Source organism: Torulaspora delbrueckii, chromosome 3 (genome assembly GCF_000243375.1).
Source record: "Torulaspora delbrueckii CBS 1146 chromosome 3, complete genome".
In the NCBI taxonomy this organism is placed as follows: domain Eukaryota; kingdom Fungi; phylum Ascomycota; class Saccharomycetes; order Saccharomycetales; family Saccharomycetaceae; genus Torulaspora; species Torulaspora delbrueckii.
Window position 1 is genome coordinate 1040579 of NC_016503.1, and position 27332 is coordinate 1067910.

General features: G+C 38.7%; 16 protein-coding genes across 16 annotated transcripts; 8 read left to right on the forward strand and 8 right to left on the reverse strand.

Moving 5' to 3' along the window:
• Positions 1-423: 423 nt before the first annotated feature.
• NUC1 (ribonuclease) lies at positions 424-1419 on the forward strand (the record flags this gene model as incomplete). The annotated part of the gene is made up of 1 exon (XM_003680628.1): positions 424-1419. One exon carries the CDS (start codon positions 424-426, stop codon positions 1417-1419), a length of 996 nt encoding a protein of 331 aa, XP_003680676.1.
• A 60-nt stretch (positions 1420-1479) lies between these two features.
• On the reverse strand, positions 1480-3438 carry CBP1 (Cbp1p; the record flags this gene model as incomplete). The annotated part of the gene is made up of 1 exon (XM_003680629.1): positions 1480-3438. One exon carries the CDS (start codon positions 3436-3438, stop codon positions 1480-1482), a length of 1959 nt encoding a protein of 652 aa, XP_003680677.1.
• A 189-nt stretch (positions 3439-3627) lies between these two features.
• PEX2 (ubiquitin-protein ligase peroxin 2) lies at positions 3628-4425 on the reverse strand (the record flags this gene model as incomplete). Its single annotated transcript, XM_003680630.1, has 1 exon — positions 3628-4425. The coding sequence occupies one exon, from the start codon at positions 4423-4425 to the stop codon at positions 3628-3630; it is 798 nt and encodes a 265-aa protein (XP_003680678.1).
• A 245-nt stretch (positions 4426-4670) lies between these two features.
• TDEL0C05790 (Zn(II)2Cys6 transcription factor domain-containing protein) lies at positions 4671-6479 on the forward strand (the record flags this gene model as incomplete). Its single annotated transcript, XM_003680631.1, has 1 exon — positions 4671-6479. One exon carries the CDS (start codon positions 4671-4673, stop codon positions 6477-6479), a length of 1809 nt encoding a protein of 602 aa, XP_003680679.1.
• Positions 6480-6675: 196 nt separating this feature from the next.
• Positions 6676-7566, reverse strand: TDEL0C05800 (uncharacterized protein; the record flags this gene model as incomplete). Its single annotated transcript, XM_003680632.1, has 1 exon — positions 6676-7566. The coding sequence occupies one exon, from the start codon at positions 7564-7566 to the stop codon at positions 6676-6678; it is 891 nt and encodes a 296-aa protein (XP_003680680.1).
• A 578-nt stretch (positions 7567-8144) lies between these two features.
• TDEL0C05810 (uncharacterized protein) lies at positions 8145-9482 on the reverse strand (the record flags this gene model as incomplete). The annotated part of the gene is made up of 1 exon (XM_003680633.1): positions 8145-9482. One exon carries the CDS (start codon positions 9480-9482, stop codon positions 8145-8147), a length of 1338 nt encoding a protein of 445 aa, XP_003680681.1.
• Positions 9483-10173: 691 nt separating this feature from the next.
• On the forward strand, positions 10174-10573 carry TDEL0C05820 (homeobox domain-containing protein; the record flags this gene model as incomplete). The annotated part of the gene is made up of 2 exons (XM_003680634.1): positions 10174-10464; positions 10526-10573. 2 exons carry the CDS (start codon positions 10174-10176, stop codon positions 10571-10573), a joined length of 339 nt encoding a protein of 112 aa, XP_003680682.1.
• A 108-nt stretch (positions 10574-10681) lies between these two features.
• Positions 10682-11857, reverse strand: SLA2 (Sla2p; the record flags this gene model as incomplete). Its single annotated transcript, XM_003680635.1, has 1 exon — positions 10682-11857. The coding sequence occupies one exon, from the start codon at positions 11855-11857 to the stop codon at positions 10682-10684; it is 1176 nt and encodes a 391-aa protein (XP_003680683.1).
• A 169-nt stretch (positions 11858-12026) lies between these two features.
• SUI1 (translation initiation factor eIF1) lies at positions 12027-12353 on the forward strand (the record flags this gene model as incomplete). The annotated part of the gene is made up of 1 exon (XM_003680636.1): positions 12027-12353. The coding sequence occupies one exon, from the start codon at positions 12027-12029 to the stop codon at positions 12351-12353; it is 327 nt and encodes a 108-aa protein (XP_003680684.1).
• A 40-nt stretch (positions 12354-12393) lies between these two features.
• CWC25 (U2-type spliceosomal complex subunit CWC25) lies at positions 12394-12744 on the forward strand (the record flags this gene model as incomplete). The annotated part of the gene is made up of 1 exon (XM_003680637.1): positions 12394-12744. One exon carries the CDS (start codon positions 12394-12396, stop codon positions 12742-12744), a length of 351 nt encoding a protein of 116 aa, XP_003680685.1.
• Positions 12745-12751: 7 nt separating this feature from the next.
• Positions 12752-14992, reverse strand: CRS1 (cysteine--tRNA ligase; the record flags this gene model as incomplete). Its single annotated transcript, XM_003680638.1, has 1 exon — positions 12752-14992. One exon carries the CDS (start codon positions 14990-14992, stop codon positions 12752-12754), a length of 2241 nt encoding a protein of 746 aa, XP_003680686.1.
• A 1582-nt stretch (positions 14993-16574) lies between these two features.
• On the forward strand, positions 16575-18728 carry TDEL0C05870 (uncharacterized protein; the record flags this gene model as incomplete). Its single annotated transcript, XM_003680639.1, has 1 exon — positions 16575-18728. The coding sequence occupies one exon, from the start codon at positions 16575-16577 to the stop codon at positions 18726-18728; it is 2154 nt and encodes a 717-aa protein (XP_003680687.1).
• A 17-nt stretch (positions 18729-18745) lies between these two features.
• JJJ3 (Jjj3p) lies at positions 18746-19225 on the reverse strand (the record flags this gene model as incomplete). The annotated part of the gene is made up of 1 exon (XM_003680640.1): positions 18746-19225. The coding sequence occupies one exon, from the start codon at positions 19223-19225 to the stop codon at positions 18746-18748; it is 480 nt and encodes a 159-aa protein (XP_003680688.1).
• Positions 19226-20116: 891 nt separating this feature from the next.
• On the forward strand, positions 20117-21358 carry RPA49 (DNA-directed RNA polymerase I subunit RPA49; the record flags this gene model as incomplete). Its single annotated transcript, XM_003680641.1, has 1 exon — positions 20117-21358. The coding sequence occupies one exon, from the start codon at positions 20117-20119 to the stop codon at positions 21356-21358; it is 1242 nt and encodes a 413-aa protein (XP_003680689.1).
• A 96-nt stretch (positions 21359-21454) lies between these two features.
• On the forward strand, positions 21455-23086 carry MPA43 (Mpa43p; the record flags this gene model as incomplete). The annotated part of the gene is made up of 1 exon (XM_003680642.1): positions 21455-23086. One exon carries the CDS (start codon positions 21455-21457, stop codon positions 23084-23086), a length of 1632 nt encoding a protein of 543 aa, XP_003680690.1.
• Positions 23087-23089: 3 nt separating this feature from the next.
• On the reverse strand, positions 23090-27007 carry RAD50 (MRX complex DNA-binding subunit; the record flags this gene model as incomplete). Its single annotated transcript, XM_003680643.1, has 1 exon — positions 23090-27007. The coding sequence occupies one exon, from the start codon at positions 27005-27007 to the stop codon at positions 23090-23092; it is 3918 nt and encodes a 1305-aa protein (XP_003680691.1).
• Between the last annotated feature and the right edge of the window lie 325 nt (positions 27008-27332).

Consider the following 27332-nt stretch of genomic DNA (forward strand, 5'->3'; position numbering starts at 1 on the left):
ATCAAGCTGAAACATAAAAATACTATCAATAATATGTAACCGATGCCTGAACTGGGTAACATGAGTGATATCGCACTCATTGAATTCTGTTGCTAGCATTATATGAAATTGCCTTTGATGGTCTTGCTCGGAGTCTCTCACATCTACGGCACAAGCAATGAAGTTGTTACAGTGGCAAGACTGATAAGACCCGCCAATGCCTCAATTTATCAGGTCTACAACTTCCAAGTATAATTTGGAGCTGGCACATCAGGAGCTTGTGGTTTCTTAAATGCCTTTTCAGCAGATTTACGTTGTTTGACTTTAGTCTACTTTTTCGGCATACTAATTCTGCGAGATGAGCAGAAATAAGTAATCTCACCAAGATTTCGTCACATATAAGCAGTTGAGGTAGTGGTCAATTACGTGGATAAGCCAACTAGTATGTCGTTCAAGAATATAGCTGTCGGTATCAGTGGACTTGGAATTGGTGCTGGGGTCGCAACCTATTTTTTTGGCAGGTCGTCTCAAACTCCATCGAATGTACAAAATGGACCTTCTCCGGTTATTGGTGGACCTGGTCGTCCCAGCGGTAAATTGGAATTGATTGGAGGGAATGTGAACCCTGCCGGGTTTTTCCAGTACGGTTTCCCTGGTCCAATTCATGATCTAGAGAGTAGGCAAGAATTCATTTCATGTTATAACAGGCAAACAAGGAACCCATACTGGGTTGTTGAACATATAACTGCAGAATCGCTTGCTGCAAGAAATGCTGATAGGAAGTTTTCCTTCTTCAGAGAGGACGAGCAAATCCCAGAGATGTTCCGTGGTAAACTAAAAGATTATTTCAGATCTGGCTACGATAGAGGTCATCAAGCTCCAGCAGCTAACGCTAAATTTAGCCAGACAGCCATGGATGAAACTTTCTTTTTAAGTAACATGAGTCCTCAGGTAGGTGATGGTTTTAATCGAGATTACTGGGCCCACCTTGAATTTTTTTGCAGGCAGTTGACTAAAAAATACCAAAATGTTAGAATCGTTACCGGTCCTCTTTATTTGCCTAAACGTGATCCTACAGATGGCAAAATTAAGGTTACATACGAAGTCATTGGAAATCCTCCAAACATTGCTGTTCCTACTCATTTCTTCAAACTTATTGTCGGGGACAAGCCAACTAATAATCCTAACACAGATAGCATTTCAGTTGCCGCTTTTGTTTTACCTAATGAACCGATCCCAAACGAAACAAAGCTTACAGATTTTGAGGTTCCAATTGATGCTCTAGAAAGAAGTACCGGTCTTCAATTTTTTCAGAAAGTACCAGAGAATAAGAAGAAAGAGCTTTGTAAAGAAGTCAAATGTCAAATTACTGTTAGAGAATTTCAGAAGGCGCTACCACCTCCTAAGGTTCCTCTAGGGCTTCCTAGTCCCAAGAGTTGAACTATGTTGTATTATGCGCTAAGTTCGATACTAATATATCTTGTATGTACAGTGTTTTAATTAACTAAACGCCTTTCTGAGAAAGGGCAGCCCGTGGATCGTTAATTCTTCCTCCATTTGTTTTACTTCAACAAAATGTGCGTTTCTAATCTCGTTGTTCAACATTTTATTCCAATCTAATAGTAATTCTTTTGTAGGCATACCAGCTTGGTAGAGGTTTGAGCAGCACCAGAGGAAGATGTCCTTTCGTTGTCCTTTGATGGCGGCTAATGCTATGTTTCGTAAAATGATCAATCTATTTCCTTCCGTTATTTTGAGGAGGACATGCTGTGGTGATGTATTAGCAAATGGATTTATATCAGTGTCACTGGGAGTGATGTTTCTATCATTGCTTTTGATGTAAATGAGCTTAGCCAGGTCTAAATTCGTTGTGTTGAATCGTTTTGATGAGAGAAGATGGGTGGCTTTGTCGCTTGGCCGTTGGAAATTTCTGTAATGGACAATCTTCTTGATAAACAGAGATGCAATAACGTTCCACAATCGATTTTTGTGCAAAGGATCCTGCCTATGAGCTCTTTCCAAAAGTTTGTTTAATATAGGCATGGATTTAGCATCGAATCTTTCATCAGATGCTATCTGCCACTCAACAAGTTTGTTTATAATCGAGCCATATGCTGATAATGCTTTTCTTAGCGGTATCTTTTCGACTAGTTGCACTGCTTTTGTCAAATTTTCAGAAGATTTGACTTCCACTAAATGTGCCACAATTGCTAATAGATTCTCTTCTGAATGTTTCCCGAAACTATCCTGAATTTGCTTCAATACACGGTCTACACCTTTTGAGTCTTTGAACTTTAAATGCATTCGAAGAAAAGATGACAAACAACGCCTACTGAACAACACAATTTGAGTGTTTTGGGGTAGAAGGTGTTTATTGACGTTGACCATTAATTCTTTCGCCAAAGATAAGTTCCCAACTTTGGTCGCATAATCAATAATTGTCGGTAGTATTAACGGATTGTTGGAATAATACTCAGGTGGTAAGTTTGAAATGATTTGTTTGCAAGTGGTTCTATAGGCCTTATGGCGAGTAAATAGTTTTATTATCTTGTGAATCATTCTTGGATCATGTCTGGCTATTGAAGTGTAATAATTCTGTATTGCAGTCCATGTGAAGTAAACACCTGCAACATTGTTTATAAGGCAATCTTTCTCAATCAAGTGATAAGCTGCTATTATCTTGTTGCTTCTGGAGCCTTCACTTGAGGTTAACTCGATGTCCATCAATCTATTTAGCGTTTGCTTAGTAAGTATTGGTGAATTCTCTAAGGCAATTGCTTTGTTGCATAATGATACAATTTGTGTCTGGGTGAGTGGTATTCTTTCATTTCTGTTGTCATATAGATCGTGAAGGTTGAGATATTTCATCAAGTGGATGTGGTCGTAACGAGGATGTTCGAAAGCTAGCGCTGTAACTATCTTGCGACAGAGATCATCATTTAAAGGTTCAATAGTATTCAGTGTGTAATAAAGGATGTAAATTTCTGCTGCAATGATGACATCCCTAGTTTCGAGAGAGTCATTGATGCAGAGTGCTAGAACATCTTGTTTTGAGTTTATTGATCCTTCGGATATTTGAAGTTTTTCTATAAGTTCTTTTACTTTGTTCATATCTTTATCCCAATTGAAAATAAGTTCTCTTCTATAGAGACCTCTTACCGTGGAAGAGTTTTGTTTATTTGCTTGAACAAACTGAATGACTGAATCTAAAGGCATACTTCCGAGTACTGTTTCTGGAAGATTCGTTTGATTATTTGAAAGAAAATCCCAGTAGTGCCGAAATAATGGTTTATCCTCATTCCTTATTAGTTTGTTTCTCTGAAGAACTCTGATAATATCATCTGTTTTTGAACACACAGTTGTATATGGTCTAAGTTTTATTTTGGATCTATGTCCTGCATGGTAGAGTGATCTCACTAGGTTGGCCGTCAATCTAGCATTGGTTGAACGCGGAAGCATACCCCGATTGAAGAGGAAGCGGGCTAGAACACTACTGTGGAAGCACTGGAACTATGGATTTATTCGTAATGTTGGCATGGCTAGTAGTACTGGAATTTTTAATTGTATTATACTTCTAATAGTCACGTGATATAGCATCAAAGAGTAGATAGATGCTTATAGTGGTTAAGTTGACGCTGCATATTCTATTTAGTAGATTGGTGTTGCCTGCAGTTCGTTTGACGAGTTGCAATTATCACATTGGCCAATTTCTAGAGATTTTACCACGCAAATGTAGCAGTAAATTGTTTTGCAGCACGAAAGCTTATATGGATTAGTCGGAAACTCCGAACATCTGGGACAATGGACTACTCTTTTATCTTGTCCTGAAAGTATTGTTTGTGTTTGTGGTTTTCTATTGAGCCATCTGGCATTGTTCAGCAATGTTACGTTGAACAGCTCAAGTATTGCATTCCACAAAAGCTGTCTGTTTTGATATTCTATGCCGGCATAGACTGTTTCATGATAAAAGTTTATAGGATTAAGAGTGTCTGTTGACGATGAAACTCCTAATATCCGGTGCAATGGGGAAAGGTATTTGAGACCTGTCGAGCTAGTTGAAAACAGGAAGTGAGCAAAATTTAGTAGATCTAGTGCCGAGTAAATGTGAGATAGGTATCTGTAGGCATCTATAAGTCTTATAGTAGCACTTGTAGTGAACAATAGATGTGATATTCGGGAGTTTAAGTATTTGGAAAGTATACTTATGATAAAGAGGGTCCGTCTTTTGCATGCAAATTTGACCCCACTTAATTGCGAACCATAGGTTGTCGTTCCTTGATCAATTGGCGCATATTTAGATCCAAAATAAAATACCAAAGTTTCTAAAGCAAGCTGCCACTCTTCCTTATTTTTGCCCGGGCTGATATTTTGAGTGAACTCTGACCAGAATAAGCTGTGAATCTCTTGGTCCAGAGCCGAGGAATCTAATTGGGCGACTCTTGACATAATAGGGAGAGGTACCAAGTAATGTGATAGTTTTAACTGTTTATTAATTCATACCCCATAGTTTGTTTTTATTCCGGTTTTTCCGTGAAAGGTCGATGAGTTTATACATGCTTTGAAAAAAAGCTCGAAATATGTGACCTGTTAAAAATTCTGTTCATTCATCTACCTATACCTGATTCATCTTTCATGGTTAATATTTAGCCTTTGATATTAAAGAGGTATCACAGTCGTTGGATGCGGAAATAATGACTGCCGTTAGCGATAGAAAGCCTTTGCGATCCTGCGCAAGGTGCCGCAAGAATAAAATAAAATGTGATTCTATGGAGACTAGGCCGGGGCCTTGCTCTAGTTGTGTTAGAAAAGGAGTAGAATGTAATGTTGATTACGTTAGCCCGCCTCAGAGGTCAAAGGAGATGAAAATGTTATGTGATAATATTCGTTTTGTGAAGGATAACGTTTCTTCACTTTGTTTTATTTATGAAAAACACCTGCAAGATCTAGTTGTTGGTAATTACAATCGCTCAGTGAAAGCTATTTCATGTCCAACTAGGGTTCTAAAAATTTTAGGGAAGTTTTATGTGTTTTATATTGATGAAGATGCGGGTTCGTTGTACATCAATGATATTCCAATTAAACTATCCCTGTTAACAGCATCATTTGACACTTTCAGATCATTATTGTCTAAGTTGTTGAGTATTTATTTCAAGTGGGATGGGGTTGGTGATAATGATTATGAGGACACTGAAGTATTTCTGGCAAGGTTCAATGTTAGGTCAATGATCGAGGATAACCAACTGCTACTACTTATTTGTATCTTGAACTTTTATTTTGATATTCCAGGTTTGAACTTTTTGGAGATTTACGATCATGTGCTTGAGAGTTATTGTCAAGGTGCTTGTAAGAGTAATGATGATACTTCTGGTTTGCTGAGCAAGTCTCTTCTGGCTAAACTAATCATCGGCGATTACCATAATTGCCATTTCCATAGTGAACTGTTCATCAAACATTTCACTATTTATTTATTTTTGCATGTGGTGTTATATGGGACAGAGCATTTTATGACATCTTTTATGGATAGGTATATCAGGACATTGGAATGCATAAGAAAGAAAATTAATTTTGATAAAAACTGGGAAGTAAAATGGGCTAATTTTTATATTCGTTTGTTGAATTTGGTGGAAATGGAAGTCGGTGAGGAAAATTCTATTGATGAAGTAGAGTTGAAAAGTATGTTCAATGGAATAATTGATGGGACTGAATGTGACTGGACTACTTGCTTTATCACTGTTGTGAAATTCAATCAGTACCTTATTGAAAGGAAAAGTTGGCCTGAAGGGGAGTATGTTCGATTAGGCTTACCGCAGGTTTGTCGGAAGTTAGAGGATGATCTGAAAATAGTCTCTGAAGGGAAAGAATTGTGTGAGAGACGTGGATTCCTTGAGATTTTTTTATGTCAGTTACTGAACTTGAACCATTTGTTGTCACAGAACAATTGCTCAGTGGAACTGAAAGATACTGACTGTTTTGATGGGTTTACTTACGAGCTTGTAGATGTTGTTGGTGACCAGCATTTACCTGGAGGGTATTTGTGTCAGAATAAGTATAGAATTTTGAAAAAGTGCTACACCAAGTTGAATGACGACTCTTTAGTTTTTATGGAACGATCCGTTGGTAAGCATTATTGGTGCATTGGCGAAGGGAATGTGGTTGATGTAGTGAAAGGTGATTTTGAAGCATATTTGAGTCATGATGACATGTCGTTGAAGATTCTTAAATCCAGTTGTCGTTTAATATGGTCGTTGTATGAGTATGCTGTTTATTATGAAATGCTGGATCGCGTGTTATACTATGAACCATTTGTTTGGGATCCGCAGTTGTTGTTAGAAAACAATGGTTTAATTTGTCAAAATGACGATAATCGAGTGAAAGATGTGATTAAAGAGGAGGATATTGATGGATCGGAAGAACCTATTGAAACAATACTTCAAAATGTTGACTGGATCAAAGAGAGCGCCGACGACGTGCTAAGGAAAATCCATGGTGTATTGAATTGAGATAAGATACAATAAAGGTAGATTACCAATACAATCTAGAAAGAATGCATACAATAATCGGGAAAGAAAACGTTCATTTATCTGATGAATAATCTATATATACTTGAAATATTTTTCAAGGTACTCTATAGATAACTATTTATTATCTGCTCTATCTTATGACACACTTTCAAATACCGAAGGCTTCGTATTCATCTTAGAAATGTTGATGCATGCCGATTTCATACTTTCTTAGTTGCTCAACTACCAAAAAAATCAGAATTGTGTTAGGACCCAATCTTGCGAAGCTTGGAAGCCAACCTCTGAACATGAAGCCAAGCCCTTCATTTCGAATGGAAGACGAGAGTACTTTGAGCGTACTCTCATGGTGCTGATGAGCATTCATGATCCTCGTTTTAATAACATCAGCAGGTGAGCATATGGTCGTGGCCACAAGACCAGCAACCAAGGACGCAGTGAAATGAGTTTTCTTTTCGGATGCGTCGAAGCCAAACGTTGTGACCAGATTATGTTTGCATACATCATACGACACAACCTGACTAGCTGTCATTAAGACACCCCGCACTAAATTAGGCCCAAGGCCTGTGAGCAGCTTTCTAACCCCTTCTTCTTTAAAAATTCTTGTCACTCCGTCGATTGCATTCTTATAATTCCTTCTTAGATGAGGCTCATGAGCAGAGTCATTTTGCATCCTAATATTGACAACATCAGCAGGGTTTCCAACAAATCCTCCAATGGCCCCGCTGATCATTGAACAAGGAAGTAGATACAGAGTGCTGTTCAACTTATCTGCAGGAAGCAGGTTCTCTTTTATGAAATCATAACACCCAAATCTAGCTGTTGTGTAGGTGCATTGTCTCAAAATTGATGCGGTAAGACCCGAGTAGAGACCAAGTGGGCCGTCATTCTTTAGTATTCTCTGGATCATGGAGAATAGTGTTGGTTTAGGACGGGCTGCTGTTTGTAGTCGCACTTTTGCGAGGTCTAGCGGATGAGTAATGATGCAGGCAACGATTCCTCCTACACCTCCATACCACCATGGATATTTAACTACTGCATTCGATGATTCTGATTTGGTTCCTGACATCTGCTTATGATCGCTCAGTTCAAGTAAGGGTAGTCCTTTTGTGTAGTATCCAAAGGTTCTGGCAGGTGCGTGGCAGAAGTCTCACAGTGTTGTGAGGCTGAAGCGATGGTATAATGATGATATAGGCAGGGATCTGACAGGAAGATGACAGAAAATAGAAAAAAAAAAATAAAAATAAAAATAAAATAAAAAGACGATTAAAAGAGTAGAGAACGAATAGAAAGAATGAAGTGAAAATCAAGATTTTAAAAAGTCTGAAGAACCTCAAGACAAGAAGAAAAAAAATCTCTACTAAAGTTAATGTAACAATGGGCCCAAAATTGACTTCAGATATATAAATAACTAAATAAACTAGGTTGTGAGTGGTTACGCCGGAGGCAGGAATTTATTAGAATAGATTATTGTTTTTGAATTTCCAAGAAGCTATGCTTACTTTTTGCCATTTCCAAATGGCCAATCCATTCGCTCTCTGAAAGCTATCTCTTTTTACACTGTCTGAGCCCTAGGGTAAGTGCCTCACACATCATTGCAACCAAACACAAAGGATCATTCTGTAGTTCGAAGGAATAGTTGCAAGATTAGTCATTGTACGGCTGATCGGAAGATAATACAATGATGGGTTTCTTCTCTAGGTAAAGGTCTTGAACGTCCAGACGTTGTTTAGACCCCACCATACACTGAGGCTTTGAATAAACCCTTTTGGGATTTTTACGCAGGCTATTCACGTTACTTCCGGGGAGTTGGGTTGAAGAGGCCATCGTAGAAGGAACGCTGGTACTTTGAACGTCTTTGAAAGGCATGGACTTGAAGAAGGTTTGTTGGGAGACAGGTATTCTTCCATGGCTAAAAAGCGCGGAGCACTTTCTTGTAGAATCGGTAGGATCTGTTTGTGCGGATGTAGTTACAGTCTTCAAAGCATTCTGTTCTTGGTTTAATGATTCCTTAGATCTTGAGGTGTTGGATTTTCTAGCTCTCTTCAGTGACAAGAGAGAGCGGTAATTTCTCTTGGGAAGGCCGAATTTGATACGATCACACAGGGTTTCTTGTGTAACGGCCGTACACCTATTCTTCCGGTTCAATTTGCCATCATCGACGCTATCAGCTCTTGGACGCTTGTTGTGGAGAGCGTCAAAGGATTTCCGCTCTTGAGGACTTGCGAAATCTTGTTGTTGGGTCTTCCCGACCCGAACCGTACTATTTATCACCTGGCGGTGTTGTTGGCGAGGATGGTATTGATGCTTTACGCCGCTTTGATGGAATGACAATGAAAAATAGGTATAGGTGGAACTGAACGGTTCAGCCGCAGTGGGGATCTCCGCAGCAGCAGTGGCATCAACAGCAGTATCCGCGGCAGACGCAACCGGGAATGTTAAAATACCTTCCAATTTAGATAACAGCGAAGAAGCTGTAAAATAGCGCATTCGATTTAACATATTCTGATACACGAGCTTATTTTCCAGTTGCCGACTTATTTTATTGACCTTATGGTAACGATACTCAGGATAAATGTTTAGATGCCAGTGCTCTTCAAATTGTGAAAGAAGCTCAAAGTATAGCTGAAATATTCCATCATTCTTCCCCCATAGTTGTGAAGTGATTGCAGATACATGTTTCAACGAAGATATGCCACACTTTTCGAGACAGCGGATAATAACATTATGAATCAAAGTACGCATGATAATGAAACAGTTACGCGGTCTTGTTATTAACGTTTGTGAATCTTTCTTTTTGGTCCCCTCATCAGAGAGATTGAATTCAGCCAATTGGTTTGTTTTAAAAACCTTCTGCCCCACAAATGTAAACTTGACAGAGTTTGCCTGCTTCTTATCTCCCAACCTGAAGAATACAAAATCCTTGCTCTCATCAGTGTATTCGAGGCCTGCCTTGGGAAGTGTACACTCGGATACGCAAACCATCTTTCTTACTGATGACAGGCATTTTGATAATGGATTTTCTGAAAATCGGTTGACCTCTGCCTATTTATGTGTTTTACGTGTATTGTTTTGAGGCAATCTAAGGGTAGCGCGTCAAAGGCTAATATGTGAGATGCGAAATGATGTTTCAGGAAAAGATATTGGCATGAGGTAAGATTAGAAAAATTGAAAAGTTGAAGAAGAAATAACAGACTTCAAAAGAACCCCCGAAAGTTACAATCAAAAAATTTATTAAGAATGAGGTGAAGCAAAGGCGTCTTAGATACAATCTTAAAATTTCAAATTTCAGTAACCTCGGATATCATATTTTGATATCATTAACAATGGGTTCCGTAGAGCCTATCGAAAGTATAATAACTTCTATCATGGAGCTGTGTAATGCGGTGAGTATGGATCCAGCAATTGGCAGCGACATGGAAAAGAAAGGGACTTTAACTAAGATGAATATTAAACCTCATAAGGATGCTAATCGCTCACAAGTTGAATTACTGAGTTCGCAATATGAGCTCTTTTTTGTAAAGATTCTGTAAGGTATGTGTTGTATTTTGTTATGGTCATGGCATAGTGATATATTTACCATCACAGTAGAATGCAATATACTGAACAAAACATCGACTAGTGTTTGGAGGCCCTTTCAATTCCTGTGGCAAAAAAGAGTCAAGTAGCAGAACAAATGCTTAATATGCTCAATGATAAATTCATTCACATGCAACAAAAGACTTACATCGAAGGAAATGCGTGTATTGGCGGAAGTGAGCAAAGTGTAACGGACCGTTCTTCCAAATCAACCTCTCTCGAAACTGATATATCTGTAACCAGCTCAACAGTAACTAGAAAGCGGCTTTCTGATGAGGTTCGTTTGCTTCTGGAACGTTTGTATGAGAGGAAGAGAGCTCTAAATTCCAAAGAAAGACATCTTGTAGCTAAAGTGTGCGGCCTATCTCCTCGGCAGGTCCGTGTATGGGTATGTTTCACATCTAATGACTAGTGTACGGGAATAACAGAGATACTAACTTCATTTCAAGTTTGCAAACAAGCGTAGAAGGGCCAATGCAGCTTATAATCGAAATTGATAATATTCGTATTTAGTGATGTTTACTATTGACTTTCAAAGTCTGCCATCTTTTGCCTCATAACTTGAACAGTGTAACTGGACTCTTTCTCGCAGCAGTTTAATTTTGTCAAGCCGAAGTGTGGGTTTGTGGAGTGGGTGGATCAAAGATATGAGCGGGAGAGTTAATTAAAAGATTTTGTAGATTTGTATTTGCATTGATGATGTCTTGTTGGGAGGGGGAAAGTAATGCTTGGAAGTAGAGTTGAGAAGCTTGGGCGAGGAGGGGGGATGGATTGCGTTGTAGTAGTGTTGTGATTTGGTGGGTCAACTGGATGATGGTCGGGATGGTTGGTGTCGTAGAGGTCGCTATCTCATTAGCAAGCTGTGATATGGAAAAGAAGGAAACCGGATCCTGAAAATGGCTGACGGACTGAAGAGCAAGGTGAATTGCAAGTCTTTGATCTGCAGGGATAGTTTTGGGTTGCACTGATTGCATTGATTGCACTGGCTGCATTGATTGCACTGGCTGCACTGGTTGAGACGACCGCATAGGTGGTAACTTTGGTAGATTAATTAAAGTAGTAAGGTATTTGATGGAGGAACAATCGGCATAAAACTCAAATAGCCTCGAGTGTTGAGCGTTGTAGCGCTGAGTCAAATGCTCGATTGCTTCCCGATCTCCGACTTGATCAGCGATGGCACGTAACATAGGCCCGACAAAGCGATAGACACCATACGTTTCAGTCACCAATGGAATTAAAGCACTAACTCTCAATTCAGAACTGCGCGCACGCCCTAAGGATGCCAGGATCATGTCAGCGAGATCAAAGACAACATCTTGGTAATCCATCAAATCCATACATGTTTCAAAGCCAACATCGGGATCACTCGCTGTAACAAGCGAAGTATATTCTTTATATTCAAACGTACCACTGTTAAACCCCCGATGGGATGCATGAAACATCATTTTGTCATAAAGAAACTCGGAATAACGGTTTATCAATGGTCCATAAGAGCCGCTGTGAACTCTGCCCAACGACCTAATCCATTCAGCATTTCGAATACCTTCTTTTAATGCACTTCCATGTCCCTCTTGAATCACTTTATGAACAAGGATCAAACATTTAAACAACTGCACATCATCATTCACAATTGGCATAGACTTCACAATTGAAAAGAATTGCGTAGCTGAACTATGGTCCCAAGTATAGACAATACATGCTCTAACATGCTTTCTTTTTGGTGCACTCTCTTCAAGCGAACAAGCTTTCTTAATAGACCTAGCTAAATCAATAGCAGACATATTCAATCTCCTATACCTCTTTAATTGTAATACTTCTATTCTTCGAATGTCCCTATCTTTTACCGTATTTAGATACGCAATTAGTCCATTATAAGAAAACTAATGAAAATTTTCATTTCAAAGCACTACGACACACAACTGAAACAAACTAAGAAACAAAGTAAAGTATATGTCCATTGAAAACTTAAAGTCCTTTGATCCTTTTGCTGATACTGGTGACGACGAAACTACTACTGCTAACTATATCCATATTCGTATCCAACAAAGAAATGGTAGGAAAACACTAACTACTGTACAAGGTGTACCTGAAGAATATGACTTAAAGAGAATCTTGAAAGTCTTAAAGAAAGATTTTGCTTGTAACGGTAATATCGTTAAGGACTCCGAAATGGGTCAGATTATCCAAATGCAAGGTGATCAAAGAGCTAAAGTTTGCGAGTTCTTGACCACTCAATTGGGGATGCAAAAGAAAAATATAAAAATTCATGGTTTCTAATCTTTACTATTATGTACAACAACTAAGTATAATTAATACGATGGCAGGTTCAAGTGATCTGAATCTATTGAAATCATGGAATCCTAAACTTCAAAAGAATAAGGCTAAAGTTAGCAAAGTAGAAGAAGATGCTATTGAAGAAGAACGAAAAATTCAGCAAAAACAAAAAGAGAAAGAGTTACAAGATCTAGCGAGTGGTAAAGGAAAGACTGGATTGGAATGGATGTACGAGGATGCCAAACACATTCAAGACAAGAAACCAAAGCCAAAGCCAAAATTAGTAAAAAAGGACTCCACGACTAAGGGTATACCAACCTTAAAGAGCGAAAAGCTGGCAAAAGATGATCCAATGAGTAAGTTCAAGGTAGCAAAAAAACGTTCAAAGAAATAATCTATATTTATTGCACAGACTTATACAGTTTTTCCTGTTGTAACCATTGTTTTTTCAAACGCTTGGTCATACTTTTAGTAATAGGTTCACCTTTAGAATCCTTTGTAGGAATACCTTCTTCATCCCACTCAGAGTACAATTCAGATTGTTTGAACATTTCTCCTGGCGGTACCTTTGCTTTCGCTAGACGTTCCTTCTCTTTACTCTCTCTCTCAATTTTCTTAGCCGCATCAGAAGCCTTCTTAGCCTCCAATCTCTCAGCTTCTTTCTGTTTTTCCTCCACTATCTGATTCTTTTCCTCATCAGAAATCAACTTAACAAGAGCTCCTTGATCGTTTCTATCATCCAACAACACGTTCAATTTTAATAACTCTTCATCTCTTAACCTATCGGTTAGCTTCAAAAACTCTAGGACTTCCCTCTTTTCAATAGCTAGCTTTCTCACATCATCTCTAAACCTAGACAAACATTTAACATATGGCAACACAATATCCTCAAACTGTCCAGTAGATCCAGATTCGCCTTCTTTCCATCCCAATTTATCCTCTCTCATTGGAATACCGATTACCCCTAAAATCTGACAAATGTAATTACAAGCATCAACCAACGGCTCTATCCGCAGTTCACTGCCAACATCAGATATATAAGAGTTGCACTTGGTCACAAGCTCACTCAATGCCTTTAATGCTTGTGGGGTTGACAAATTATCACAGAACGCCGCATCAACTTTATCCTTAGCAACTTCTAACTCACCCAACAATTCCTTTTCCAAAGGGCCTAGCTTCTTCGACGCATGGTAAACCACATCCGACTTTAAAGCTCTAGTACTCTTGAAGAAGTTACCAAACATTGACTCTAAACTTTTCACTTCGGACAGTAAAGCTTCTTTGAAATCTAATTGATTGTTCCACTGTGCTAGTGAAAACGCTAACCTCAGCTGTCTCGATGTGAACTTCTTCAAGGCTTCATCGATAGTAATAAAATTCTTCAAAGACTTCGACATCTTTTGTCCCTCTATATGTAAATGACCAGTATGCAAGAAATAATTCACCCATTGCTCATTATCAAAACAGGCCTCAGATTGGGCCAACTCATTATCATGATGAGGAAATGCTAAATCAATACCTCCAGAATGGATGTCCATATTGCTACCAAGTATATCGCTAGCCATCACAGAACACTCAATGTGCCATCCAGGTCTACCAGGTCCCCATGGCGAATCCCAACGAGGCTCACCTGGCTTAGATGCTTTCCAAAGAGCAAAATCGTTAGGAGATTTCTTACCACTACTTGCAATCGAAAGGTTACCTTCACCTTCTTTGATTAAATCCAACTGACCTCTATTCCAAGGTTGATTCTTTGCATAGTCGTGTTTCTCAGAAGAGTCGAACTTTACGGTATCAAAATAAACCGAGCCATCTTCTGTTGCATAACCATACCCATTGTCAATGATCTTTGAAACAAAATCAACAATTTCAGGTACGTACTCGGAAACTCTCGTCGTCACACTTGGAGGCAAAACATTTAATTTTTTCATATCATTATCAAATTGTTCTTCCCAGTAAGCTGGCAACTCCCTGAAAACTTCTGGTTCGGTCACACTCGAACCGTGTTTCTCATCAAGATGAGGCATGACAACATCTTTAACGTTCACGAAAGACGATTCTGAATTAGGAGCCTTTAAACCTTCAATAGCCCTCTGAACAGCCGTATAATGCATTGGAAACTTTGGATCTTTAGATTTCTCATTTTCGAAATCCAATGCCTTCAACGCAATTTCGATTTCATCGACGGACTTTACTTGATTAATTTTCAAGTTCTTCTCGGCGTATGCTAAAAGAGCAGAACGAACTTCCTCGATATCAAGTGTCTTATTTTCTTTCAAAAATTTCTCAAATAAATAGTTCTGTCTGGCCCTTATGATGATCTTATCATCTATATCTGTAACATTTTGAACAAATTTAATATTGTACCCAAAATAATCAGACAATATACGTCTATTGATATCAATTGAAACATAATTCCTAGCATGACCCATATGCGAGGCATCGTAAACGGTAGGACCGCATGAGTACCAGGTAACTAACCTACCACCAGATTGAGGAATAAAAACATCCTTATTCTTAGTCAAACTATTGTAGAGCTTCAACACGCGCTTCTCTTTTTGGACATTAGGTTCGTACCATTTTGGTTGTACAATTTTTCCACTCGACATTGTTCTTCGAAACAACTGGTCAAATCTTTTCATAAACCTGTCAAAAATCAGGAAAAGTTTTTAAAGACTTTTTTAACTAAATTCCAATATTCAATGGCAGCTTATGCTTGACTCATCGAAGCCATTTTCACTGTCAAAAACATCGACAATCTTAGGAACAATAAAATAATTTCATACGTAACTGCGAAAGATAAATACAACCAACATATAGTAGATCAGTTAGGTTCACATTATATTGTATCATTCGACTATGTTCCACAATTATTACCTTAACTGCTAATCGAAACAAACCCTATAAGGGACACAGAACGTATTATTCTATTATAATCCTCTCTTAACATTACTGCTGTACGATTGAATTTATTCAAAGTGAAGGGTTAGGTACTTAAATCAAAACTTCTTGAGCGATGATGAATCGAGGCCTTAAACCACGACTTTTCAAGTCTGCCTACCTTCATTTTAATACAACCTATAATTGAAAAAAAGCACAATCCTTATTCAAGATTCATCTGAGATGTGGTTCCTACTAATCAAACCATCTTTTAGTGTGAGAGTTATCCTGTTATGACAGGCTCTATCATGCCTACATCCATCCTTAATATATTGTACTTTTGAATATTTGATAACCGTTGATCGCACAAATGATACCAAAAGCTGCCTCATCGGCATCCCAAACTCTGCAATCAACAGGTCAAGTACAGGGTACAATGATAAATTGAACTATTTCTCATTTCTCCTGATCTAGAGTTAGATCTGAATCTATAAACCTTTTACCTTATTCTTTGTAATCCCAGTGGAGGGGATGTATTTTATATCAAGATGTAAAAACAAACCACTACGCTCTCGACTTTATACATGAATGGGCCATAAAACAATTTAAAGAGGCCGCGCTGCTTTAAAACGTTCGTCATAACAAACCAAGAACTTCTAGTTGATATACCTGGGGATGCTTAAGGTTCTCGGACACCTTTTCAACAAACTGGTTGAAAAATCCAGCGAAATGTGGACTGAATTACACCAAATACATCCTTCAACGAAATTAACGTTGGTAATATTTATTGCCGTTACTACTTTCTCTGTGCGAACGCTTAAGCAGGCTTATGCTGTACTAGGTATGCAGAGGGTTAATGCTCTATCTAGGTTAGTGACAGCGTGGCTAATCACGTTAGTTGCGCTGAATACACTACACACCTTCGCACCTAATGTCTTCGCAGCTATAGGTACTGTAGTTTCATTTATATTGGCAGTTATATTCACTGTCATTGTATCCCTATCGGCAACAGAAGAAGACAAAAGAGAACAAAAACCAATAAAAGACCACGAAGTTAAAATGCCAGACCCTCACATTGACGTGTGACCAGCACTTGATTAACCCGAAAGCCAGTATGACACTCCATAACATAAAGGTCCGCTAATTCTCATTCGTCTCAATCGAAGACACTTCAGCATTTACTTCAAAAAGCATCATACCGCTTGCCAAGAAACTTTTACCTTACCGAACGCTTGCCTTGATTTTCAAGATCTGCTATAAGTAATTTCATGTGTAATCTTTTGATCCTCGAAAAAGTTCAAGACAAGTAATAGAACAGATACATATACTCGACTTTTGATCTGCATGATTGATAGTTACGAGAACCAATCTAGTAGTCTTCGGTCACCTGAAGAGTCAATAAGGTCTACAGTGAGCGAAGATGTTGACTCGGACTTAAATAAAGATACGGATACCTCATCGGTCAAGATATCAAACAGAACAAATAAGGCCCATCAACGACGGAGTATACATGGAAATGATCCAAACGAAATCATAGGAGGGACAAATGTTTTATTTTCAAGTCCCACAAATGAATCACTGACGGGAAATACTTCGACTTGTGAATCAGACTTGAATGATAATGATTCCGATAAAGAAGACTCGACTCCAAGCTATATAATCAATGATTCCAACAACGAACGTACCAGTTGGTCGACAGATGAACTAAAAAAAGAGCACAAGAACAAATCGACACATAAGATTTTCACATTTTCATTGCCATTTGGTGGGACGTCTATGTTCCCATCGTTGACACTACCAAGCATAGTCAGCTCAATAATTCCTGGGGATACAGAGGACGATGATTATGGCCTTGATAAACACAAGATTAAAGAAAAATTAAAACGATCAGATTCCATTACTTCAGTTGAGGAGATGGCGCTCTTCAGTGATACAAAAGGAATTGACAACGTGAGAGCAAGAGCTTTCAAAAAAACTTTCGAGCTGGAATCACTGAAACACACTCTGAACAACATAAGGTCCTCACCAGGGGATAGCACTTATGATGGTTACGAGACTGAACGACTGGAATCGATATGGAACGAATTGGAAGGAGATATCCTGATAATGGGAGGATATAGAGGAAGTATTTTAAGAGACACCGCTACCAATAGAAGAGTTTGGATACCAATAAAAGCCGGTCTTAATTTCAGGAAAGTTGATTTATTGATAGGACCAACTGATGAGGATGAACGTGAAGCACAGAAAAAAATACGACCAGATAAAATGCTATCGCATATAGGGCCAGTTGACATATCAAAAAGGCTAATTAAAAAGCTGAGGTCGAACCCTAACGTTAATTTAATAAACTACGGATACGATTGGCGGCTGTCGTTAGACATCGCAGCAGAACAACTTCAACAAAAACTACAGGAAAGGTACGATGCCCAAAAAGTTAAGAAAGGAACTTTCATCATTGCTCATTCTATGGGTGGTCTTATCGCTCACAAAGTTTTGCAGGATAACACAAACCTGATTAGAGGTATTATTTACGTCGGAGCACCAAGCGAGTGTTCAAATATTCTGGGGCCTCTAAAGTTTGGTGACGAAGTATTGATGAACAAAACTATACTAAGCAAAGAAGCTAATTTTTTCATGAGATCAAGCTTTTATTTCTTGCCTACATCAGGCTCCTGCTTTGTGAATAAGAAAACTTACAGAAAGTACAAATTGGACTTTTTCGATCCTAAATTATGGGTAAAGTTGGGATTATCGCCAGTTGTTGATGAAGATAGGAAAAAATTAGAGGAACAAAAGGAAGAGGAGCAGCATAACCATCAGTCGCTCAAAGAGGATGAGCAAAAGATGGCGAAGACAGAAGACAAAGAGTATGCTCCACAGCCCGGAATATCAACAGAAGTTAAGGATTTATTAGCTATGATAAACCCTATTAGTATGATAAGATCTTTATCGGGCTCAAATCCTTCATCCTCGTCGAACAATAATAGCCGTCTCAAAATGTTAGACCCCACGCCTTTATTATCCAAACTGTCTTTTACCACAAGTGAAGTAATGGGCCTTAAGGAAGGAAAGCAATGTCAAGAAGAGGAGCAGGACTTACAATTCGTGACACCCTACGACCAGTGTATCGACTATTTAAAGAGAACTTTGAAAAGGGCAAAGCACTTTTTAGAGAGTTTAGAACACATTCCAGGCAAGAACTACCCGCCATTAGTAATGGTATACAGTAAAGCAGTGCCAACTGTTCGAGGTGTTAAGATAAACGGCTTAGAAGATATTAAACTGGGAAATTATGACGATTTCTACTACGGTCCAGGAGACGGAGTAGTTCATCACAAATGGCTGTTACCAGAAAGAAAGGGATTCCCTGTAGCAGCGAAAATTAATTCCAATTGTGGCCATGTTAGTTTGCTTTCTGATCTAGATTCCATGGCTAAGGCATTCATTTCAATAACAGACGCAAGAAAAAAACTCAATACAACATCATCATGTAAATAGTCGCTCTATAGATTCATCTAAACTTGTTCATACTCCTCAGCCAGATCAAAATTAACTTTAAGCCACAGACTACAGGCAGAACATTGAGCAAACACCTGAAACCCATCCTTGGATTTTTCCTGTGCGTGTTCCTCTAGAGTTTCTTCACTAAAATGAAATCCATCCTTCCCGTGACACCTTGGGCAATCCATACAATACTCCATTATTGCAGGATTAAAATAAAACTCATCCAAGGAATAATCATCTAGCCCGTCTCCACTACCAAGAAACCCCTGATGCTTATACTGCTTCTTTAACGATTCATCATATTTTTCACGTAAGTTAACATCGCACAATACTTTGTATGCCTCCTGGATCTTATTTACCTCAACGCTCGAAGACTCATCACCAATTTTGTCGGGATGACTACTGAGTAACTTTTCCTTGTAAGCTTTCTTGATCTCCTCTAAAGAACAATCGCTATTCAGCCCGAGAGTTTCGTAATGTGAAGATATCATCAGCAACCTCAAGCTCAATCTAAGGTCATAGCCATCGCTGTTAATTTATATCATCGACAGAACAGATGCTTAAGAAGTCGTTCGCCGCGACCGTAACAACATTTCAAACAATACAAGTCAACAGGATGGACTCAAAAAGAGCTCGTTAAAGGTTCATGCTGTCTTCAATCAATAGCTGAAGCTTTCTGATATGCAGGACAGTATTGAAGAAGTTGTTTGAGCATCACATAAAATGATAAAAATTTCTAAAAATTGATTCAATTAACAATAAGGAAGACTTTCTGAACTATTATTAGAGCCAAGGAATTGCAAAGGGTGAACTTATTGCACTTAATAAAGTTCCAAAGTAACTGCCCCATAATCCATCCATTGGATGTCTTTCAATCCAAAACTCAAAAACGAATTTTTTCATTTTACGTCTAGTTGAGTTATGCTTAATTTAAAAAAAATGGGAAAAGCCAGTGTTAGAACGTAATACAACGAAGAAATCAGGCACATCTCAATTGACCTATAAGACGTATAGCTTAAAGTAAGTCCACATGACAATCACACTTTCTTCATTGCCTAGTAGAAACACCGCTTACCTGTAAATTCCTTCAATTAGTTCAGATTTTAACTCAAAGTTCTTTCTGCATATTTAATCAACAATCTCAAAAATCTACAACCAACAGGCAAGCACATCAATGCTCCGTTAAAGCGTTACGGCGCTTTATACATCGTAATCGATTATTACGATGAGTTTCACGTGATTATCTTGAAGATCTTCATTTTTTTTTTTCTCTTGATGATCTTCAAGGTTTAATATATTATGAAAAATTTTCTGCGATGAGCTAACTGTTGATGTCTTCAAACTGAACCTAACATAGCAGGTAATAGCTTGAAATTCGTTTGATGATGTCTAACAAACGTAGCATTACTACCGTGGAAATCGAGGAGTACCAGGATCACCCAAGTGTGGCAGTCAGCAGTTTATTCAAGGGTGTTCGTGTGCCTGAAGACACTAAATTTGAACTATACAGAAAGAAATCTTCCAAAGGTGCCTTTGTTCTGCACGGTGAAAATGACAGACTAGAGTATGAGGGATCCACGGATTCAAATTCTACAGACGCAAACCAATACGTCGTTGGTGTTTACAACCCAAGTAAGAAAGCTATTCAACTATACAAGGCTCCAGTAATTGACTCGAAAGTTATCTCTAAGAGTTGCAAGAACCTATCTGGTCCAAAGATCAAAAGTCAAAAGGAAATAAGAAACTCCGTACTAAGAAATGCCTTGGGTGAAGCATTTGGTACTAAAAAAGCAAAGAAAGCCATCGCCGATCTTGAGAGAAACCGTGTTGATTCCGATAAACTGGTGGATTCTGCAATTGACATTGTTGATTCTGTCAGGACTGCTGCAAAGGGTTTGCCATCAAGACAAGAATTAGAAGACAAGATAACTCTGGACAGACCAACTCCAGTGGCTAACGTCGATGCTACAGACGTGGAACAAATCTACCCTGTTGAAAATATAATACCGAAGAGAGAATGGCAGTTTATTCGTGTAGGCGCATTCTTAAAGGAGAATGACCCTGAGAAAAGATTGGAGATGTTACCTTACACTAAATCTCAATACATCAGTAAGAAGTTGCCAACTTTGACCCAAGCAGCTCAGACAACTAAACTTCAATTATTATACTACCTTTCTTTACTATTAGGGATCTATGAAAACAGAAGGGTCAACAATAAAGTAAAACTATTAGAAAGGCTGAATTCACCACCAGAGATGTTGCTGGACGGTGTACTAGAGAGATTCACAATTTCCAAGGCCAGCCAAATTGGCAGATCGAAGGACAGGTCGTTTGTCATTGATCCACAAAATGAGGACAAATTATTATGTCATATTTTGATCCTCGTTATGCATTTACACAATTTCATTGTGGAGATTTCTCCATTGGCTAAGGAACTAGCATTGAAACCATCAAAAGTTGTGAGTCTTTTCAGAGTGATTGGTGCGGTCGTAAAGGGAGCCACTGTTGCACAAGCTGAAGCTTTTGGAATTCCCAAGAGTTCTGCTTCAACCTACAAAATCGCTACATTGAAAGTTCCTTTCAAATTACCACAGATGACAAGAAGAGGAAGAGCCCCACGATAAACTTTTATAATCAATCTGTATGTTTTTCTATAACACAATTTAGTCATGAAAAGTTCGCCCTATATTCATTATCAATTGAATGAAGAGACAAGGCCAATGAAAGATGCTGGTATTGGCATTGACCTGGGATCTTCTTCCGTTCGTGTAGGTCTCTTCACTTTGGAAGATGACCTAATGGTCCAATGTGTCAAGCAAAAGATATCTTACTACTATCACGGAGATTCCGCATTATGGGAGTACACTCAGAGTACAGATGAGATTATGAAAGTAATTGAAAGATGCTTACACGATTTGAAGATTGATGAATACAATATTAAATCATGTGGAGTTTCAGCGACTTGTTCAATGGCACTTTTCATCAAGGAACACAACCACTTAGAACCTTTCAACACAATAAGCGGAAGTCACCGCCAGAACGTTATCTTCTGGATGGACAATTCGTCAAAAACAGAGTGCAAACTACTCAACAACTTGTGTGAAAAAAGATTGAGAGATTTCATGGGAGGTAAATTTATCCCAGAGATGGGTATTCCAAAGATCAATCGTCTCATAAACTACTTGAAATCGTCAGATGATCTTCAAAATCTTTCTGTTGTCGCCATGGACTTACACAGATACTTAGCATACGAGATTGCCAAGAGGTTTAAGTGGAATTTTGATAGGCTCCTCAATACTACAAACTTCAACGAAATTGGGCATGATGGAGAACTATCAGGATGGTCATCAAAATTCTATATTGATACGCTGAAAATACCTTCAAACATTACAATTGGTCCTGAGCCGCCTTTAGAGGACGATTTTGAGTATTGCAAAGGCATTGTCGCCAGTTGCATTGATTGCTATTCCAGCTGGCTGTCCTTATGTTCACCAACTCCGGAAGAATCACTGTTCATAGTTGGAGGCACTTCAACATGTTATCTGTATGCCACAACTAGGATGAAAACAATTCCGGGGGTCTGGGGTCCCTTCACTGATATCTTGGACAATTCCAATACCTACGCAGTCTATGAAGGCGGCCAGTCGTGTACAGGTAAATTGATTGAACACCTACTTCAAACTCATCCAGCCTCGTCATCCATAGCAAAGGATGATTGGCCTTTACTTCTAGAGAAGATTGAACAAGAAATTAGCGCCATAGAGGAACAAACTGGTAGATCGATTCATTTCAAGACAAAACATATGTTTTTCTATGGGGACTTTCAAGGTAACAGAACTCCATACGCTGATCCAGAAATGTCAGGTATGACTATTGGAGAAACAACTGACGTCTCATTTAACAATCTGATCCTTAGATACATCTGCATTTTAGAGTTTCTGGCATTTCAGATCAAGTACATGATTAGCATATTTAATAAAGCTCAAGGCCAGGACAAGATCACAGAAATAAGAATATGCGGAAGCCAAGCTAAGAACAAACGTCTTCTTTCCTTGATTTCTCTTTTACACGAAGGTGGGACAATTAAGCTACCAAAGACAGATGTCGAACTGAGTGGGGTATCGGGTGCTTTCCTACTGGGAAAGTCTGCACTTCTCAACAAGTCGCCCCTAGACTTAATTCAAGAAAAAGATGATCAGAAGCAGGTTGATATCTTTGAGACACCTTCGTCAATCAATCAACCGCTCTCAATGCTTCTTGAGGCTAAATATGAAATACACCTCGACATGGCAAAACAGCAACTAATATATCGGGAAATGATAAATAAAATTCCAGAAATATCAGAGCATTAACTATCAATTAGTGACTTTATTAATATCAACCCACTCGATTTGAGATTTTTGTCTATCATCTCTCTTAACCCTAAAGAAATGATCAGTGAACTGTGAAGCGTCCATATGATTGAGAAACTTTTCATCATGAGTGATAACAATCAATTGGAAATTCTTCTGATGCCTTCTCATCTCAATGATATTGCTCAGGGATTTAGCCAGGCTCTCTATGTTCTCTTCATCAAGGTTCGTGGTAGGTTCATCCAGAGCAATCACACCACAGTTAACACCGAACGTCTCTGATAAAGCCAATCTTATAATGATAGATGCCAGAACTTTCTGACCAGCAGAGCACCTGCCTCTCATATCCAGCTCGGCATCTTGCTTATACATGACCACCCTGTAGTTGTATGATTTACCCTTCACATTGCTACTAACCTCATCAGATCTTATCTGAATCGAGTCAACATCGGTGCCACTGTACGTACGCTTCCAGAGCTCATCGATGATTCTGTTGATGTCTTGCATCTTCAGACCATGATATTTCATGATAGCACTATCTAAAGCTTTTGAATACGTGTCAATATCATCTGTGACAAAAGTTCTTGTTTGCAATTCAACCCATTTCTTATGATAGTCACTGTCGACATCTTTATAGTCCGTCCTCAGTTGAAGAGTAAATGCTTGAATTTGGTTTTGCAGTTGCTTGATTTCACCTAGCTTACCAGCATTCTCAGAACTTAACTTTTCGAAGCGGTTCCGTAGGCGAAGCGACTCTTGTTGGTATTTATCACGTTCAGCCTCAGCATTTCGAACATCCAGATTAGATATTTCGCGCTCGATTTCACCCAAGGAAGATCTCAAGCCCAGCATCTCAATGTTTTGCTTCAAATTTCTCTTTTCATTGGTTGAATCTCGGAGTTTTCTGGTTCCTTCCGCCAGTTCTTTATTTTTACTCTCAATATTCTCATTCAGATCATTCATCTTTTCCTGAAATTCAGTCAGCTGTCTTGCACAAACGTCGAGAGCCTGGAGACCTTCAGACTTGAAGCTGTCAATCTCACTTTGTATTCTTGCAAACTCATTAAGCCGCTTATCCATTACTGTCAAAGAGTCATTGAGTTTATTAAATTCAGTATCAAAAATCTGTTTTTTGTTATTGAGCCTTCCTTCAATCTCCCGAACTTTTTCACTTTGCCCCTCCATTCCTCTTTCCAAAGTCTGAAGACTAGCCCTGAGGGTTTCTACTTGTGCGTTCTTTGCCGCAATGTCACTTTCGATATTTTCTCTCACAGACAATGCTCTTTCGATCTCCCCAACCTTTGAGTTCCTTTCTTTGATGAGGCTGAGGAGCCTCGTAAACTCAGCTGACTTTGTTTCCTTCTGGCCTTGCAAATGATTTATTTCCTTTCTCAGTGTACGCAGTTGTTCATTCTTTTCTCTTTGAGCAATTTGCAGCTCATCGACAGTTTTAACGCCATCTTCCACCGTCCCATATAATGCTAATTCGTCCGAAATAGTTTTAGACTGTTCTTCAAGGTGCTTTACCTCTCGTTTAGTTCTGGTGAAATACTCTACAGTAGATCTCAGCTCGCCCTCGACGTACTTTTTGTCTTCTTCCATTTTATTGTTATCTATTTCATACTCGTCTTTCTCTTTCTTCAACTCTTCAACCTTTTTAACAATACCAACCATACTACTCTTGAGTTCTACTATCTTGTTTTTCGCTGTCTTAAGCGCAAGAATATCTTCCTTCAAACTTCTTAATGTATCCAGATATTCCTTTTCATCCTTCAAAGTACTTTTAAGAGTTTGCTCAAACCTAGAATCCACTTTGACTCTAAGCTTTGCAAGTAATGAACTCCTGAATTGTTCAGTTTCGAACTTTCTAGAGCATAAGTAGCATGAGTCTTCCCTTTCTGCAACTTCTAACGCTTTTTTGTTGAACTCAACTGTTGTTTGGTGCATCTTTAAATTCTCTAGTGCTGTTCTGTACGACAAATCTGACTCGACAACAGCGTCATCATATTCTTCAATAGGGCAATCCTCAGGTAGCGAATTTGATAGTTTTTTAGCTAGGTTAGATGCCAAGATTTCGTTATCCTTTAATTCATTTTCCACTTGAGTAAGCTTAAGAGACACTTCCGTATACTTTTTGTCCGCAACCTGAAATTTTTGTCTCTTGTTTGTGAAGTTCTTTTGCAAATCGAGATATGATTTTTTGAATTCAATATCAATGTCAGGACCGTAGTTTAAGTTCAACTTTTTAGCCACAGAATCTATCTGAAAACCTTCGATCCTTCTTTGTAATTCCTGCCTTTTTTCCTGTATTGCCTTCTTTATGAATGATAGTTTCGCGAAAAGGTCTGCCTGCTCGCTAGTTTTTGATATCCGTCCCTGTAAGGTTTCCAAATCATTTTCCAAAATGATCATCTTATTGTTTTTCTCTTTTATTTGAAGATTAATGTTGCTTATGTTATCCTGTTTCTCCAGATCTTTCAGTTTTTCAGTGAACTTGTTGAGGGATTCCTTTTCGTTATTCAAGTCTTCGTTCGTAAATTCCAACACAGTCAATTCAGTTCCAAGGCGATTTATTTCACTAGCCAACTTTATTGTGTCCTTCTTATTATATTCCAGCCTTTCGCTCTGAACAATTGCAGCGTGTTTGGCATCCGATAGCTCTTTGTTGAGATCTTTCAGCTCTTTATCCCCACCACTAACGAATTCATTCCTTTCCTGCTCAAGTTTGTCTCTGATGGACTTAAGTTGACCCGTAATGTTGTCACCAGTCGTCTTATCGCCAAACGATGCACCATAGGCATTGGTTAGATCTTGTTCCATATGCTTTAGTGTCTCCAAATTTCTCTCATGCGTGACCTTATTTGCTGTTAATTCACCTTGTCTTCGAATAAGCACATTACAATCGTTTTGTAACTCGATCGCATGCGATTTCATGGACTTCACCACGGCTTCTAATCTCATCACTTCTTCCTCCTTCTCATGCAGTGAACTTGAGAAATTGAACAGCAGTTGCTCAAGCGCTGGTTTTGGTAAGTCAATCAGGTCGATGGCACTGCTTAATCTTTTTATTTGGTCCTTTATAGATTCACGATTGTTCTTCAAGTTTTCCGACATTGACAAAACTTTCTGAAAATCCTGGTTTGACTTGAACAATCTGTCTGATTGCTCCGTGATATCGGTCAATTGTTCTTCTATATTCTTTACCTCTTGTTGATAGGACGCAATTTTCGACTCGAGCTGTGAGATATTGACCTGGGTAGCCTTGGATCGATCTCGGTCGACCCTCAGATGTTCAACAGACTGTTTCAGGAGCTTTATATCTACTGACATATCCTTTTTGATTCCTTTCAGACTGTCCAAAGCTTTTGTAAACTTCATTGCTTGGAAAATTTCATCAAACTTCTTTTTTAGATTCGATGGCTCACTCAAAGGCCATAAACTATCTTCCTGATGACAAAAGATGACATACTCTAAGATAGCCTTGGGGACCCCCATATAAAGTGGTACCTGTGTGTCCAACTCTACAGACCGCGTACTCAACGTGTTACGATTTCCATTGCCATTCACAATCACCAATTGACCCTCTAGAGTCTTGAACGTAGTCGTAGTCTTCTTTACAAGCAGTTGAATGTTTCTAGTAACAATCATATTCAAATTATTTGCACTAGTGAACGCGAGTTTCACCTGTGCTCTGATATCCTTATCACCTGTGATCTTGGGATCATGAACAAACGCTCCACCTTTACTATTAGGTGGTAAATCCCCTGAAGTAGCATACTTGAGACATTCTATGATAGTCGTCTTCCCCGACCCATTACTACCAACGATAAGTGTCAAAGGCTTACCAAACTCTATCGTTTCTCGATCATTAGAGTCAAAAGAACGAATACCCTGGATGGAAAGTTTGTAGATAGCACTCATAGCAGCTCAAACTGGCATTGAACGCCACATCGCACGGCTCTAAAGTCAACTATGTTCATCCATCGCTTAACTTCTTGTGATAGAATTTGTTTACCCGGTTAACCTTATGATTCGATTATATAAAGTTAGGGAGGAAAGTGGATACCACGAAAAAAATTCCTTTACTTTCCTCACCACTTTAGCGCAAACTATAACTGTACGGATATAAACCTAAAGGTTGTGCTAGGCTGAAAGTAATAACCAAGTAAGATTTACTGGGGATTTTATTTATTTCAAAATAGGAGGGATAGAAACAAGAAGGGAGTAATACATAAATTTGCTCTTT